Genomic DNA, 16100 nt, shown 5'->3' on the forward strand with positions numbered 1-16100 from the left:
GCACGCACGCACTCCCTCTCTCTCCCCACCAAATGGTATGTATGTGGAGGTAATGAATATGTTATTTCGCTTCATTGTGATCATTTCACAATGTACGCATATATCAACACATCTTGAATATATACAATTTTTAGATGTCCATGTAGCTCAATAAAACCGTTAAAAATGCTCAGTTCACATTCAGACTGCAGCACAAAGAAGACTATCATAAGATCTCTAACAAAACTAATCCAAACCGTGAGATCTGAAAATAATCCTTTAATCAACTATTGCCTACACAGACTTGACATACTTAATAGACTTTCGCAGCCAAGCACTTAAAACATCCAATGCAGGCGTGCCTGAGGTCTGCCCAGCGAAACCGATGTATTCCTGTTTCTCCATCACTTGGCTATTTGTGGTGCCCCCATTCCTCTAAGCCAGTTTCTGTTTCTCAGCCTATGTTATAAGGTACATATGACATTAAAATTAAAACTCAACACCTCCCCTGAAGCAAAAACCAATTAGAATAAATCATGGAATAAAAGGCCAGTGAAAAGATTAACAAAGAAACAACTGCCTAGGAATAACCCTGGCAGTAAATATTTAGAAACGTATGCCCTTTCTAAAGATGCTTTCCAGACTTGTCTATTCAGCTATTGACCACTCTCTCCCAGAACCCCACTGCAGAAGGGGAATTAGGAAAATTATTAGTTCAAAAAGAAAATCAAATCTACAGTCATAAACTAGCTTGAAAATATCTAAAATGTAAATAATCCATAACAGAGTTATGTGTTCCCAGAATGAAATTAATAGCCCTAATTATTTTTATTAAACCATGAAAAATAAATGAACCAAGCAATCTATTGGAAAAGTTTGAGAAACAAAGAAAGAACTGGGAAGGGGAAGATAGGAGTGAAGTAGAAATTCATGAACCAGAAAACAGAAAAGAATTCTAGGTTGGTAAATAAATGTGAGAAAGTTAAGATAATCAAAAAGACAAATTTGGAGAAAATCAAATTTATAACAGATAAAATTATTAGATGCATATTCAATTATATGATTACATGCTTTGAAATCGTGAGATAATCAACATAACTCTGAAAATTAGTATATAGATCCAGTGATCTGATTGAACATAAGGTACTATAACATTAAAATTAAAAATCAGCACCTCTCCTAAAGCAAAAACCAATTAGAATAAATAACGGGATAAAATGCCAGTGAAAACATTAACACGTAAACAACTGTCTGGGAATAACCCTTGCAACAAATATTTAGAAAGATGCAAAATACTGAAACCAATATATCAACATAGTCTCTTTCTAGATTAAATCACTGAATATTGTTAGCTAGCCAGTTTTCACAGACCAAAGTTTAGCTATAAAGGAATTGGATTCTAATCACAATCCCAGTAAAATGTGGGGTTGATCCAACAAAATCATGCCTAAGAATTCTGGAAGAACAGGAATGTAAGAAGAATTAAAATTTTCTTGTTAAAATCACGAGCAGGATTGCCTCAAGATATTAAAAAGTTTAATAAAGACATAATAATTAAAGTTAAGTGTTTCCAATAAAATGATCAAAAACAGACCCACAGAACAAAATGGAGTCCACTAGCAAACCAAAGGATATATGAGAATTTAATACACGATATGATATAGAAGGTGTTACAAATTAACGACTCTGTTATTTAGCAAAAGGTGTTGAGGAAACTGGCTATTTGGGAGTTCATTCTGGACAGATACATTAATTTATTAAGGTTAATATATTAATAATCATGGGCATATTTCTGGTGTTAACCATCTATTGGGCACTTAAGCTGTGTACCAGGTACCATACCAAAGTATTTCCATGCATTATCTCATTTCACCCTGACCTAAGTCCTATGAAGAAGGTACTACTACTCCCAGATACGCTATTCCAACTTACTTCTAAATGTGGAAACCAAGGCTCAGAGGATGTGAGTGATGTCGCCAGGGTCACAGAGCCAGGCAGAGAGCCAAGATAAGGTGTGCGTCCACCATGCTGTGCTCTCACCATCCTGCCTCCAGTGACCGCCTTTTATAAACAAGCACGGCTCTCTAAGTCTGTGGAACAGTAACCCACAGCAGGGGATCATAGCGAATGGAATAGTATATGCAAATGGAACCTCAGGGAGGGTTTTCAGACACAGCAGCTAAGGATCCACATCAGGATAGGACCAGCCAACACGGACGTTTTTGTCGAAATTGTCAAGAGAGCTTTCAATAGACGAGCCACCCAGGACCTTGGCTCACTGCCTCTTTCCACAGACAGCCTCTTTCTGCAGCCCCGCTCTCTTTACTGTTGTGCTATGCTGGGCCTGGACTCGCCAGGGACTGAGAAAGCAGGGGAGCCTTCCGCGGCCATCCACGCTCCCTCCCCAAGGTTCCTACAGCCTCTGCTCAGGGCCTCCCAGAGGAGTTTCTGCATGCATTCTCATACCACCAGCCACCTGCAAGAAGGCGTCGCAATCCAGGGCAGGTCCCTAGATGAGAACATTCCTGATATCCTGCCTGGACAAAAACCTTTCCAAAGAGTCTTTTTTTTTTTTTTTTTTGAGACGGAGTTTCACTCTTGTTACCCAGGCTGGAGTGCAATGGCGTGATCTCAGCTCACCGCAACCTCCGCCTCCTGGGTTCAGGCAATTCTCCTGCCTCAGCCTCCTGAGTAGCTGGGATTACAGGCACGCGCCACCATGCCCAGCTAATTTTTTTTTTTTTTTTTTTTAGTAGAGACGGGGTTTCACCATGTTTACCAGGATGGCCTCTATCTCGTGACCTCGTGATCCACCCTCCTCGGCCTCCCAAAGTGCTGGGATTACAGGCTTGAGCCACTGCACCCGGCCAAAGAGTCTTATCATAAAGTGAAAGATGTCTACCCATTGCGAGAGGACACACACACATTCACACACATTGTATAACACACCCTTGGCATCGTGATTTAGCAAATCTTCAAAACCAATATATTGGATTGCTAACCAGGTACAGGGTTTCTTTTGGGAGTAATGATAATGTTCTGGAATTAGATGGCAGTGATGGTTGCATGCTATCATGGATATGATGAAATGCACAGAACTGTACACTTCAAAATGGTTAAAATGATGAACCTGATGGGGTTTTGTTTGTTTGTTTTTATTTTTGAGACAGAGTCTTGCTTCTTTGCCCAGACTGGAGTGGAGTGGGGCTCTCAGCTCACCACAACCTCTGCCTCCCAGGTTCAAGCAATTCTCCTGCCTCAGCCTCCCAAGTAGCTGGGACTAAAACTAAAGGTGCGTGCCACCACACCTGGGTACCTTTTCCTTTTTTTTTTTTTTTTGAGATGGCGTTTTGCTCTTGTTGCCCAGGCTGGAGTGCAACAGTGTGCTCTCAGCTCACTGCAACCTCCGCCTCTCAGGTTCAAGCAATTCTCCTGCCTCAGTCTCCCAAGTAGCTGGGATTACAGGCATGTGCCACCACACCCAGCTAATTTTGTATTTTTAGTAGTGGCAGGGTTTCTCCATGTGGGTCAGGCTGGTCTCAAACTCCTGACCTCAGGTGATCCACCCCCCTTAGCCTTCCAAAGTGCTGGGATTACAGGCATGAACCACCTCGCCAGGCCCACCTGATTAATCTTTATATTTTTAGTAGAGATGAGGTTTCACCATGTTGGCCGGGCTGGGTCTCGAACTCCTGACCTCAAGTGATTTGCCCTTCTTGACCTCTCAAATTCAAGCTGGGATTGCACGGGTGAGGCAACACCATCGGCATGAATCTGATGTTATGTGAACTTTATCACAAGAAAAACAAAAAAATCTCAAAAAAGGAAAAAAGAAAACTCAGAAATTTAAAAATCCAAACTACATATAAATGTATCTCCATATTTACATGTGTGATCCAGTAAATGTACAGAAAAGCAAAATCCCGAGAATATTTTAATTCAATGATTTCCTTACTAATCATGCCCAATAATGACTAGGATAACAAGCCACACAAAAAAAAAGATTGCCAAAAAACAAAAAAATACATGTGGTCAGATGATGCATGCACAGACAGGAATAGCCTTAAATACACGCTCCAGTTCTGACCTTAGGCTACTTGTAAATAAGATTTGGGGGAGTCAAAAGTCACACACAGTATGTTGACTGTGAGGGTTGGTACCTGCAACCCATGCTGTTCAAGGGTCAACTGCAAAAAGATATCAGGAGTCCAGTATGACCCTGGACCTGTCATCACCAGACCTCAATTTCCCCATACATAAAATGGGCACATTAAATTTTGTAGCATTCTTTTAAATACATCACCTAAAGAAAATCCTGAGGGAATGCTGCCCTTATCAAAAGAAATGGATACAGCCACAAAATATTTCTCAGCGTAACTCTCCTCCTCTGCGCTCTCTGGCAGGGCTTCCTGCAGCCATCTGTGCGGCCCTGACCCAGTTCTGAGATTGTGGGAGCCCCTGGATTTCCAGATGAACACACGCACCAAAGCAGAAAATGAGGAAGCAAGGCCACAGCCCTGGAACCCGTCTAAAGTTGAGGTCACTGCACCGACATTGGGCCCCTGAGCATGCAGTGAGATCACACACCCTGGAGAGACTCACAATGTTCAAACACCTCTGAGAGTTTATAACCCGCTTCTGGAATCGGAGAAGTACATATGTAATTTCCACAAGGATCCAGCCTGCTCAGGCCTCATAGTCAGGAAAAGACAGACCCATGGGATGTCAGATGTCAGAATGATGCCGGAAAGGACAGGTGACCCTTGAACACGATGAATTTGAACTACACAGGTCCACTTCTACTTAGATTTCCTTCTGCCTCTGCCATCACTGAGAGAGCAAGACCAACCCTCCTTTCCCTCCTCCTGCTCAGCCTACTCAAGCAATCATAACTACAATTAGGATGAAGACCTTTACGATGATTCACTTCTATTTAATAAATAGCATGTGGATATTCTCTTCCTTGGGATTTTTTTTTTTTTTTTTTGAGATGGAGTCCTGCTCTGTTGCCTAGGCTAGAGTACAGTGGTACAATCTCAGCTCACTGCAACCTCCACCCCATGGGTTCAAACGATCCTCCTGCCTCAGCCTCCCGAGCAGCTGGCACTACAGGCACACGCCACCACACACCCAGCTAATTTTTGTATTTTTAGCAGACACACGGTTTCGCTATGTTGGCCATTCTGGTCTCAAACTCCTGACTTCAGGTGATCCGCCCTCCTCAGCCTCCCAAAGTGCTGGGATTCCAGGAATGAGCCACCATGCCCCATTCCTCAGGATTTTCTTAATAACATTTTCTTTTCTGTAGCTACTCGATTGTAAGAACACTGCATATAATACATGTAGCATACAAAACATGTCTTAAGCAATGGCTTATGTTATTGACAAAGCTTTTAGTAGTTCCGTTTTGGAGGAGTCAGAAGTTGCAGGCGGATTTCTGACTACGTGGGTCAGTGCCTCTAAGCTCTCCAGTTAAAGGGTTAACTGTAAACAGCTAACAGGAGTGAGAGAATTCAGGAGAGCGAAGGCACCTTTTACTTCTATGTGGATGTGAAATGAGAGGGAGAGGCTGGAACCCTCCTCTTGTCTAATAGATGAAAGTGTTTCTTAAACACTTCAAGGACCTTGAACATGGCCAGGTGTGGTGGCTCACGCCTGTAGTATCAGCACTTTGGGAGGCAATGGCAGGAGAACTGACTGAGCCCAGGAGTTTGTGACCAGCCTGGGCAGCAGGGCAAAACTACGTCTCTACAAAATACACAAAACTATTAGCCAGTTGTGGTTGCAGGCATCTGTAGCCCCAGCTCCTCAGGAGGCTGAGATGGGAGGATTGATTGCTTGAGCCCAGGAGGTCAGGGTTTCAGTGAGCCGTGATCGCACCAGTGCACTCCAGCCTGGGCCAAAGAGTGAGACACTGTCCTAAAAAACAACAAAAAAGCGCCTCTAGGAGAGAATCTCTCCCTTGCAAATGAGGAGACCAAGGCCCAGGGAGGCCTAACACAAGACTCAGCCAGATGGTACTGGAGCTAGCACGCATCGCAGGTCTCCAGATTGGTATCCATTGGCCCCTTCATCATACCTACAGTCTGCTGCTGCAAAGGCTCCCCCTGAGAGGCAGACGGAAAAAGCCCTGGCAAGCCCAGAGCGTTTCCTTATTTACAAACGGAAATAATACGGGCCCTGTCTAGCTCACAGGGCTGGAGTGGAAAGGAAAGAAAATAAAGCATTGTGAACTGTTGCCAATGGCAAACCACTATACAGACATAAGGAGAATGTAATTATCATTTGGTCCAAGTATTCTTAATTCCTATTTCAATGAAATGTAAAAAAATGTAAAAGGTCTAATAGAGAAGAGAAAACACCCAGGGTTCCTTCACCCCAGGGGGATTTAGTAAACACTCACTTCCAGAAGTCATCAACGTGGGCAGAAGCAGATTTACTGCGAAGCTATTGAGGCTTAAGTTCAGGGTCTTTCAATTACAGAGGCCTCTTCTAGGGCCTTGAAAGGGCCCTAGCAAGTTATGCACACGGTCATATGTTTCTGTAAAGTTTGTAAAAGCAAGGTATTTTACTGCAATCAACGGAATGCTCAGTTTTCCTTCTCTTACAGTTCTCCCCAAGTAGGGGCTGGAGCAGCACGAAGTTACTCGGGATTTGGCTTTGCAGAATTTCGGTTGAGAACACATTTAGTTTGGCTCTATGGGATGTGTTTTTGTTAGTTTCCTGTCTCCCATATATTGCTGAGCTGCCCGGAACTAGAAATAGCTTCACAAATACTTCATAATGTCCTCAATTGAATGAATATTTGTCTTAATCTGTTCAGCCTGCTGTAACAAAAATACCATAGACTGTGTGGCTTAAACCACAGGCATTTATTTCTTGCAATTCTGGAGGCTGGGAGTTCAAGACAGGGCACCAGCACATTCTGTGTTTGGTGAGGGCTCACTTCCTGGTTCATAGATACTGTCTTTTTGCTATGTCCTCACATGGCAGAAATGGATGAGAGATCTTTCTAGGGTCTCTTTTATGAGAGTACTACTCCCATTCCCGTGAGCTCTACCCTAGGACCTAATCTTGTCCCAGAGGGCCCTCCTGCTAATGCCATCACACTGTGGAGGTTAGGACTTCAATATACGACTTTCGGGAAAACACCCACATCCAGTCCATAACAACAGTTAATACAAGTGAGCACAAGAAAATTTGACATGCATGATAATCTTGCAACTCACATAGCAAGAGGAGAGAGGTTGGTCCAGACTTTACAATAATCCTAAAAATTTTATTTGTAATTTAATTTAATTTTATTTTTGAGATGCAGTCTCACCCTATCGCCCAGGCTGGAGTGCAATGGTGCGATTTTGGCTGACTGCAACCTCCACCTCCTGGGTTCAAGCGATTCTACTGCCTCAGCCTCCTGAGTAGCTGGGATTACAGTCCAGCTAATTTTTGTATTTTCAGTAGAGAGGGGTTTCACTATGCTGGTAAGGCTGGTCTCAAACTCCTGATCTCATGATCCACCCACCTCGGCCTCCCAAAGTGCCGGGATTACAAGTGTGCACCCCTGTGCCGGCCCCAAAAATATAAATAACATTGCACACATTGAATTGTGAAGCTAAAGTGAATTTTCTCAATTATCAACTACTAGAAAACAACAAGGATCAGCCAACCACACCGGAAGAAGGGCTGAATTACCTTTTTATTCTCTTTATTAATAGAAAAGGCTATTTCAAATTGCTGTCATAATAAAGAGGTAGTCAAGTAATATGTAGTCAAAAAAGGTAGGAAAGAAAAGATCATAAAGGTGTATTCCGTAGTTAATAAAAACCTTACATGTTTTTGTGGATTTCATAGTTTTTGTGATAGTTGTCAGCTTTCTTTAACTTAGCAATTTGTTATGATTTCTTTTCTCATCCAGAATAGCTATTTACTTTTGTACCTAATTGTGTGTTACTAATTTTGCATTATTTTTCTTAAAGAAGGAGCTAAACTTGTATAAGCTTCAGGCCCCACAACACCTTGGATGCCTACCTGCCAGTTGAGTCCTGTAAATTTTTTTTACCCATCAATTAACTCACTTATGAAAAAAATGCATAAAACTTCCTTTCAGAAAAACCAATGCAGTGATTTTAAAGCATCTCCACCAAAGATGGAAAGAAAATGGATTTGAACAACAGCAGATACATAGAAGAGAATCTTCCAGCTATGAAAGCTCACGGAGCCCTGTCTCTACAACTCCTTAAGGAAATAGTTTGGTGCTGCTACTAAAGACATAGCCAAGACTGGGTAATTTATGAAGAAATGAGGTTTAATGTACTCACCGTTCTGCAGGCCTGGGAGGCCTCAGAAAACTTACAATCATGGCAGAGGGGGAAGAAAACACATCCTTCCTCACATGATGGCGGGAATAAATGCCAAGCAGAAGTGGGGAAAGCCCCTTATAAAACCATCAGATCTCAGCCTGGTGTAGCTCACACCTGTAATCCCAGCACTTCGGGCAGCTGAGGCAGGCAGATCACTTGAGGTCAGGAGTTCGAGACCATCCTGGCCAATACCTCATCTCTACTAAAAAATACACAAATTTAGCAGTGTGTGGTGGCACATGCCTCTAGTCCTAGCTACTCAGGAGGCTGAGGCAGGAGAATAGTTTGAACCCAAGAGGCAGAGATTACAGTGAGCCAAGATCATGCCACTACACTCCAACCTGGGTGACAGAGCTAGACTCTGTCTCAAAACAAACAAAAACATCCGATCTCATGATCACAAGAACAGCAGCATGGGAGTAACTGCCCCCCATGATTCAATTACCTCCTACCAGGTCCCTCCCACAACATGTGGGGATTATGAAAACTACAATTCAAGATACGATTTGGGTGGGGATACAGCCAAACCATATCATCCGGAATAGACTTTCTTTCGGTCTTACCTGAGTGTCCACTGATGCTGACTCCCAGAGACAGAAGAGAGCCTGGCTTTCTAAGCTTGATGAAGACTCTGCCATTTTTTTTAACGAAATGATTTCTATGAAGGTATGAGAATAATTTGCAGGTGGCTATAATATAATGAAATTAATATAATTAGCATAATTAAACCAAGACAAAAATTTGAACCGCAAATGATAAAAGCAGGGAGGGCTGGGCACAGTGGCTCACACCTGTAATCCAAGCACTGAGGCAAGAGGATCCCTTGAGCCTAGGAGTGTGATAAAAAGCTGGGCAATGTATGCAGCAAGACTGCATCTACACTCATTTTTTTTATTTAGCCAGGCATAGTGGCCCACACCTGCAGTCCCAGTTACTTGGGGGGCTGGGGCAGGAGGATCACTTGACCCCAGGAATTTGAGGTTACCACGAGCTATGATCACACCACAGCACTCCAACATGGGTAACAGAGCAAGACTCTGACTCTTAAAAAAATAAAAAATAAAAAATAAAGTGGCCATGGGGAATGTGCTCTGGGCCCACCTTGTCTCTGAGCAGATCCCCCAGCTAAGCTACCACTCTCTCTATGTCCTGCTCACTCTCAGAACCTCTCCTGCCTTCAGTCCTTTCTCAAATCTTCACCCCCACATTGCCTAGCACTCCTTCCCTCCTAGCAAATTCTCCTCTTTCCTCCTGGCAAACCATTTCCAGGTAGCCTCTGAGACCCTCTCACAGTAGATCATGTTTCTGACGCTTTATGCTTTTCTCAGTAAACTCCCCCTACCATATCTGCTTCACCTAAAACCTGACCCTCCCCACAGAAGCAGACATCCCCCCACCCACTGCCCTGTCTTGAGATGGATTCACCTTTCACCACCCCAGTCCTGAGTCCATATAGGACATTTTCCAGCCATCACCCCATCTGCACAACGTTCCTCCCTCCTCTGCCCTTGTGCAGGATTTTCCCTGGGGCACATAAACACGCTAGTTCTCTAAATAGCCAGAAGCCTTTCCATCCATTCATTCAACAAATACGCAAAGAGCACCCGCTGTGTGCCTGGCTTTAGTGCTAAATGCTGGGCCTGCCACGGTGGTAGCGGCAAAGAATAACATGTCCCTTTCCTTTTCCCTTTTCTGTCTGCATTGCTGCTCTTCCTTCACTGCCGTTCCTTCATTCTGCTGGGTGAATTCAATTACTCCTTCTCCCACCAGGCTAAAAGGTCCCACCTGGTTGCATCTCAAACCCCAAATGTTTGCTAAACGGCCCTGGAAATAAGGTGGGCTGCACAGTGGCTCTCACGGTCGGGAGGCACAAACCTGCCAGCTGTCATTAGGAAGAACATGCTTTCGCCTGAGCCTTTTAGTCACAAAAGAAGGCATCACACTGAATGGGTTTTGGGGTTTCATGCAGTGTCCCTAACCACATGGATGTTTGTAGGATCCGCGCCCATGAAAACAAGGTTCAAGGATGGCACAGGAGCCCAAGCGGGTGGCGTTCTCATTGATCACCAAAGGGAGGCGTGGAGAACACTGAGGAAGAAAGAGTTAACACACAGGGGCAACCTGTGACCTGGGCCCTAGTGGGAATGAGAGGAAATAGGATTAGTTCCGAAAGAGAATTGTCACCAGCAGCTGAGTTCATCTTCATCCCAAGACACTAACCTGAAATCTATGGGTCACTTTTTCTATTTCCAAATGAGTTTTCAAAACATCAAGTAGAAAGCCATAAATTGTTCCCACACTGGGAGGTGGTTAGGTCAAAACAGATTTTTCTGATATCTGGAAATACATATCATTTCCTCCCAAATTCAAAACCCACATGATTTTCCAGCGTTGAGGAAGCAGTGACGTGTTGATATGGCAGTAGACTTCAGAGAGGGCTCAATTCAGTGATATGATCACAAAGGAAACAGTGAGAGGTGTCAGAGGTAACAAATAAAGAGAGGATGCCTCTCTCTACATGATGCTCATCAGAGCTGCATGGAGAAGCCACCCACGGACCCTGTTCTACCCTCTGGGACATCATAGCACGTAAGAAACAGATCCAGTGAAAAATGCAGCAGCCGTTTTGAAATTCTTTTCTCTGGCCCATGCATCTGGGTGTTTGCAGATTCCAGGAAATGGGCTATTTTCCTGTCTGAACATGAGTTGAAATTAAAGTAAGCCAAACCCTCCTAGCTAAATGACATCTTTTTAAAAAAATTACAGAAGCAGAGTCCCACTATGTTAGGCAGGTTGGTCTCCAACACCTGAACTCAAGTGATCCTCCCACCTCAGCCTCCCAAAGTGCTGGGACTACAAGAACGAGTCACTGCACTGGCTCTAAATGACATCCTTTTGTCCCTCTTCTCTCAGCAAGGCAGCCCCATGTTGCAGATCTGAGGTGACTGCCTCTATTCAGGCAGCAACAGAAGGCCATCCAAATTTTCTCTACCTGTGCATTTGCTGTGTGCACTCTTAGGGCTGAGGGCAGGACAGAAAACCTACCCGAATCCCAGGAAGTTGCCTCCAGTTGAGGTTGCCTAAGGGGACTTCTTCTGAAGTTAACTTTCAAGGATGGCTAAGAAGGCCTTGAAAAGTAATTAGTCAATTTGTATCCATCTCAAAGCTGAAATAAACATCCTACTGGTCCATCTAAGAATGAGTTTCCCTTATTTGGTCTGGCTGTTGCTGGTCCTCTCCACTACATTATGTCCTCAAATTCCTAAGTCGAATCCCTAAAGTGGGGACTTTGGGAGGTGATTAGGGCATGAGAGTGGCACTTCCACGATGAGATTAATGTCCTTAGAAGAAAAAGATTAGTGTCCTTAGTGTCCTTGGAAGAAACAGAAAGCTCTCTCTCTCTCTCTCTCTCTCTCCTCTCTGACACGTGAGGACACAATAAGAAGGCAGCTGTGTGCAAACCAGGAAGAGAGCCCTCACCAGATGGTGCCATGCTGACATCTGATCTTGGACTTCCCAGCCCCGAGAGCTGTGAGAAATGTTTGTTGTTTGAGCCATGCAGTCTATGGTATTTTTGTTACAGCAGTCTGAGCTGACTGAGACACTTCCATCAGAATCACAGTCTTAGACTAGACAGTGCCCAGGGTTGGTGTCTGGAGTTGCCCCTGGTACTTAACATTGTGGAATAACACTGTGTTTATTTCAACTGGGCCTCCTTTTGGTTTCTTTTACCTCTGACAGCTGCTCAAACCCGGACACCTCAGGCATTCCCAATAGCTGGTCCCATGCTTGCTGCTTTTCCTTACCGTTACGCATTTCTTTGCTGAAACTATCTAGTCTCTTGGAGAGACCATCACCATCTCTGGGCATCTGTGGTTCTCATCTGTCCAGCATGCCATCCTCCTCATCATGGAAACAAATCCTCTCTTCTCTGTATGAACCTCAACCCATGGGGACCAGGGTGATCCTTTCAAGTGGGCATGTGATGCAGACCAGCCCAATCACCAACTATAGGCCACCATACCTGGGATGGGTTCAGATAGGCATGTGCCTCAAACCAAACCAGAGATTTTCCGAAGACATCTCTAATGGAACTTTCAAGGAAAACTCTCTTTTTCCAGAGGTGAAAATCTGCTGCTGTCTGCTGTCTGTCACACTGGAGTAAGCCTATCTACAGTATAGAATGGAGGGCAGAGTCCCACTGCTTAAACTTCTGAGTACGGCCTTATCTAAAGCCAGAGGCAACTCTGAACTTCTCAGTCATAGGTGCTAATAAATTTCTGCTTCTTTCGTTCTGTGCTCCAGCTAGGTGAAATGGGTTTTCTGTCACTTGCAACCAAGAGGGTCTTGATAAGTCAAGGTCCTACTCTTGATCTTTTTCACACCTACCCTCATCCCTTGCCTTCCTCTCTTGGTGAAGATGGAAAGTAGAGTAGGATAGAATAGTGACATAATCCCCTGTGCCACCAAAGAGCCACGTGACCACAGAGGATCTTGAAGCTCAATGATCTTAGGCTCCAAACACAAGCTATGCTCACAAATTAAACTTTCCAAACTGAAAAAAAAATAATAGATTTGAAGTTTTCTTCCCCTTGGTGTTAAGAGAAATGTTTTTCTTCAGGGGTGACCACCCATGGCACAAAAGCGGCATGTCAATAAATGAAAATGGAGGGCACAGATGTGCACTGGGATGAGAAAGACTGTAATCATCATTATTACTCAAAGGGGAACACTCACTCCCCTCCTCTGGACAGCTGTCTACCCACTAGTGGCCTTTCTCAGTGCTTCCTCCACAGTTTCAGGCAGGCTGTGATAGAAACCCTTTCTCCTGGCACATCTGTGAAGTGTGCAGGTTTGTGCAGTAGCTGTGTCTCAGAGTACCCCCTGTTTATTTAATACAATATTTACGTATTTTAAAACTGTGACATGTCATATATTATGTAATAAGTGACCTTGCTGTTTTATAGCATTCGTTTAAAATGTATTTATTTATTTTAGGTTCAGGGCCCATGTGTAGGTATGTTACATGGGTGTACTGTGTGATGCTGAGCTTTAGGCTTCTTGTGAACTCGTCACCCAGGTAGTGAATGCTGCATCCAACAGGGGGGTTGCCAACCCTCACACCCCTCGCTCCCTCCTTTTGTAGTCCCCAGTGTCTATTATTTCCAGTTTTATGTCTATGCGAGTGTACCCACTGTTTAGCTCCCACTTATAAATGAGAATATGCAGCATTTGGCTTTCTGTTTCTCAGTTAGTTCACTTAGGACAATGGTCTCCAGCTCTATCCATGTTGCTGCAAAGGACCTGATTTCATTCCTTTTCATGGCTGCATAGTATTCCATGGCATATATAACATATTTTCTGTATCCAACCCACCACTGATGGACACTTAGGTTGATTCCTTGTATTCATTCATTTTCATACCATTATGAAGAAATACCTAAGACTGCATTATTTATTTATTTATTTAGAGACAGAGTCTCACTCTGTTGCGCAGGCTAGAGACTGGAGTGCAGTGGCACATCTTGGCTCACTTTTTTTTTTTGAGATGAAGTCTCACTCTTGTCACCCAGGCTGGAGAGCAATGGCGCCATCTTAGCTGACTGCAACTTCCACCTCCCAGGTTCAAGCGATTCTCCTGCCTCAGCCTCCAGAGTAGCTGGGATTATAGGCACCAGCCACCATGCCCAGCTAATTTTTATATTTTTAGTAGAGACGGGGTTTCACTGTGTTGGTCAGGCTGGCCTCAAACTCCTGACCTCAAATGATCCACCCGCCTCGGCCTCCCAAAGTGCTGGAATTACAGGCATAAGCCACTGTGCCTGACAGATGGGGTAATTTATAAAGGAAAGAGATTTAAAGGACTCAGAGTTCCACATGGCTGGGAGATCTCACAATCATGGAAGAAGGCATCCCAGCGCTTCAGGAGGCCTGGAAAGAAGGGTTGCTTGAGGCCAGGACTTCGAGATCATCCGGGGCAACATAGCAAGATCATGCCTCTACAAAAAGAATTTAAAGTTGGCCAGGTATGGTGGCACATGCCTGTAACCCCAGCTACTCAGGAGGCTGAGGCAGGAGGATCCCTTGTGCACAGGAGGTCAAGGCTGCAGTGAACTATGATCATACCACTGCACTCCAGCCTGGGCCACAGAGACACCCTATCTCTAAAAACATCCATATAAATATATAAAATAAAAAGCAGAATGTCCCTCAAAATTAGTGGTGTGCTGACACCAGCTCCCCCAGAGCCTACTGTTAAATACTCAGGACCTTTGCAGACTAGCTGCCAAATGCTGCTAACTTGAAATCCACCAGAGTAGAAATATTTACAGCAGGGAAATGGGCAAAAGGCACAAATGAAGGTTCCCTAAATCCACCACTAAATACATGCCCTCACCACATCCAGAGAGCTGGTTTATCAGCATAGTACTGCTTGAAATGCACAAGAATATTCTTTGGCATGGCATGTGCTATGCTTAGATGCCAGCCATTTTTCTGTGGGTGCACATCTCTTAAATGAGTTTCTGAAATTAAAACAGGTCAGAGGGAAACCTATGATTCACATTCTCTTTCTGTGTGTCTGTCATTCTCTCTCTCTCTCTCTCTCTCACACACACACACACACTACCTACACACACACACACACACACACACACACACACACACACACTATCTCTTAGAGAAAAATTTTTGGAAATGCCAGGACTGTATTTGACCAACAGTAACAATCAAACTTTTCATGGCTGATCAAAAGAATGCTTAGCCATAGCTCTTGATCTCACTCCCTTTTTCTATGTTCTTAAAAGAAACAACTGTTGGCTCTAAAGTATAAATGAGAATTATACTCCAAAAAATTTGGTTTCATACAAACTCTGCGCATAACCTTGTGACGTCTACAGGACAGAAACTGGAGACCACAAACAGGAATATCTCATTGTCTACCTTCATTCAACTCCTTGCTGACTTTGCTAACAGAGAAAAGGGAGATAGCAAGAACAACTGAAATCTCCAGACAGCCAAAAAACTACATTTTAGCCAAACTTTCACAATAGCTAGAACCAGAGAGAAAATCATCTCGCCGACATTTCATTATCTTCCATTTCTCCTGTCGGAACCAACTGGGAATGGCATTGAGCAGTGAAAAAAATAGTTCAAGAGGAAAAAGGAGTAATCCACAAACCATATAAACAACTCTTTTTATGTGCAAGAGTTGACAGCATTTGAAATTGGAGCAAGGTCTACAATAAAATTTCGGAGGACTGCTATCCAGGAAATGAGGTGAGTGATGATTACAAGAGGCCGCCTTCGCCTAAAGAGAGTTTTATATTAAAAATCAGAAAAGAGCATGCAGCTTCTTCTCCAAGCAGTTCTTATGTCATTATCATGGAATTATACGCCTATAAAATTGTTTAAGAATAATAAGGTGAATGAAAAACAGTCTCGTCAACCTTCACTGCTATTAACAGGAGTGATTTTACTTCCGTCCTGATGTTTTAGCCGGCAGTAACTCAAAAGCAATAAAAATGATCATGCTCTCTTCTTTCTTCTCTGAATTGCACATTTCAACTTTCAAGGCTCTTCTTTGCCCTCTGGTAGGGTGAAAAGGCAGGCATGATTATCTCTATTTCTTCTACAGAAGAGGAGAGACAGGCATAGACCTTCAGTGATGTGGGGATGGGACAAGACCAGTAAGTGTCAAAGAAGAAATTTCATCTCAGGCCACCTCACGCCACATTGGTCTTTGTCTGCCCTGCTACTGTG

At 43.7% G+C, this 16100-nt stretch overlaps 1 protein-coding gene across 2 annotated transcripts in view; it reads right to left on the minus strand.

Annotated features, from left to right (window-relative positions):
* Nucleotides 1-16100, minus strand: part of GALNT17 (polypeptide N-acetylgalactosaminyltransferase 17) — a 568205-nt gene that overhangs the window by 421844 nt on the left and 130261 nt on the right. The window contains exon 2 of one of the 2 annotated variants that reach the window (XM_078354172.1): nucleotides 8903-9028. The exons of the other annotated variant lie outside the window; for it this stretch is intronic. Within the exon in view, the coding sequence (XP_078210298.1) occupies nucleotides 8903-9028 (126 nt within the window). The remainder of the gene's footprint in view (nucleotides 1-8902; nucleotides 9029-16100) is intronic. 2 annotated transcript variants of the gene reach the window in all.

This window comes from Callithrix jacchus, chromosome 2 (genome assembly GCF_049354715.1).
Source record: "Callithrix jacchus isolate 240 chromosome 2, calJac240_pri, whole genome shotgun sequence".
Lineage (NCBI taxonomy): Eukaryota > Metazoa > Chordata > Mammalia > Primates > Cebidae > Callithrix > Callithrix jacchus.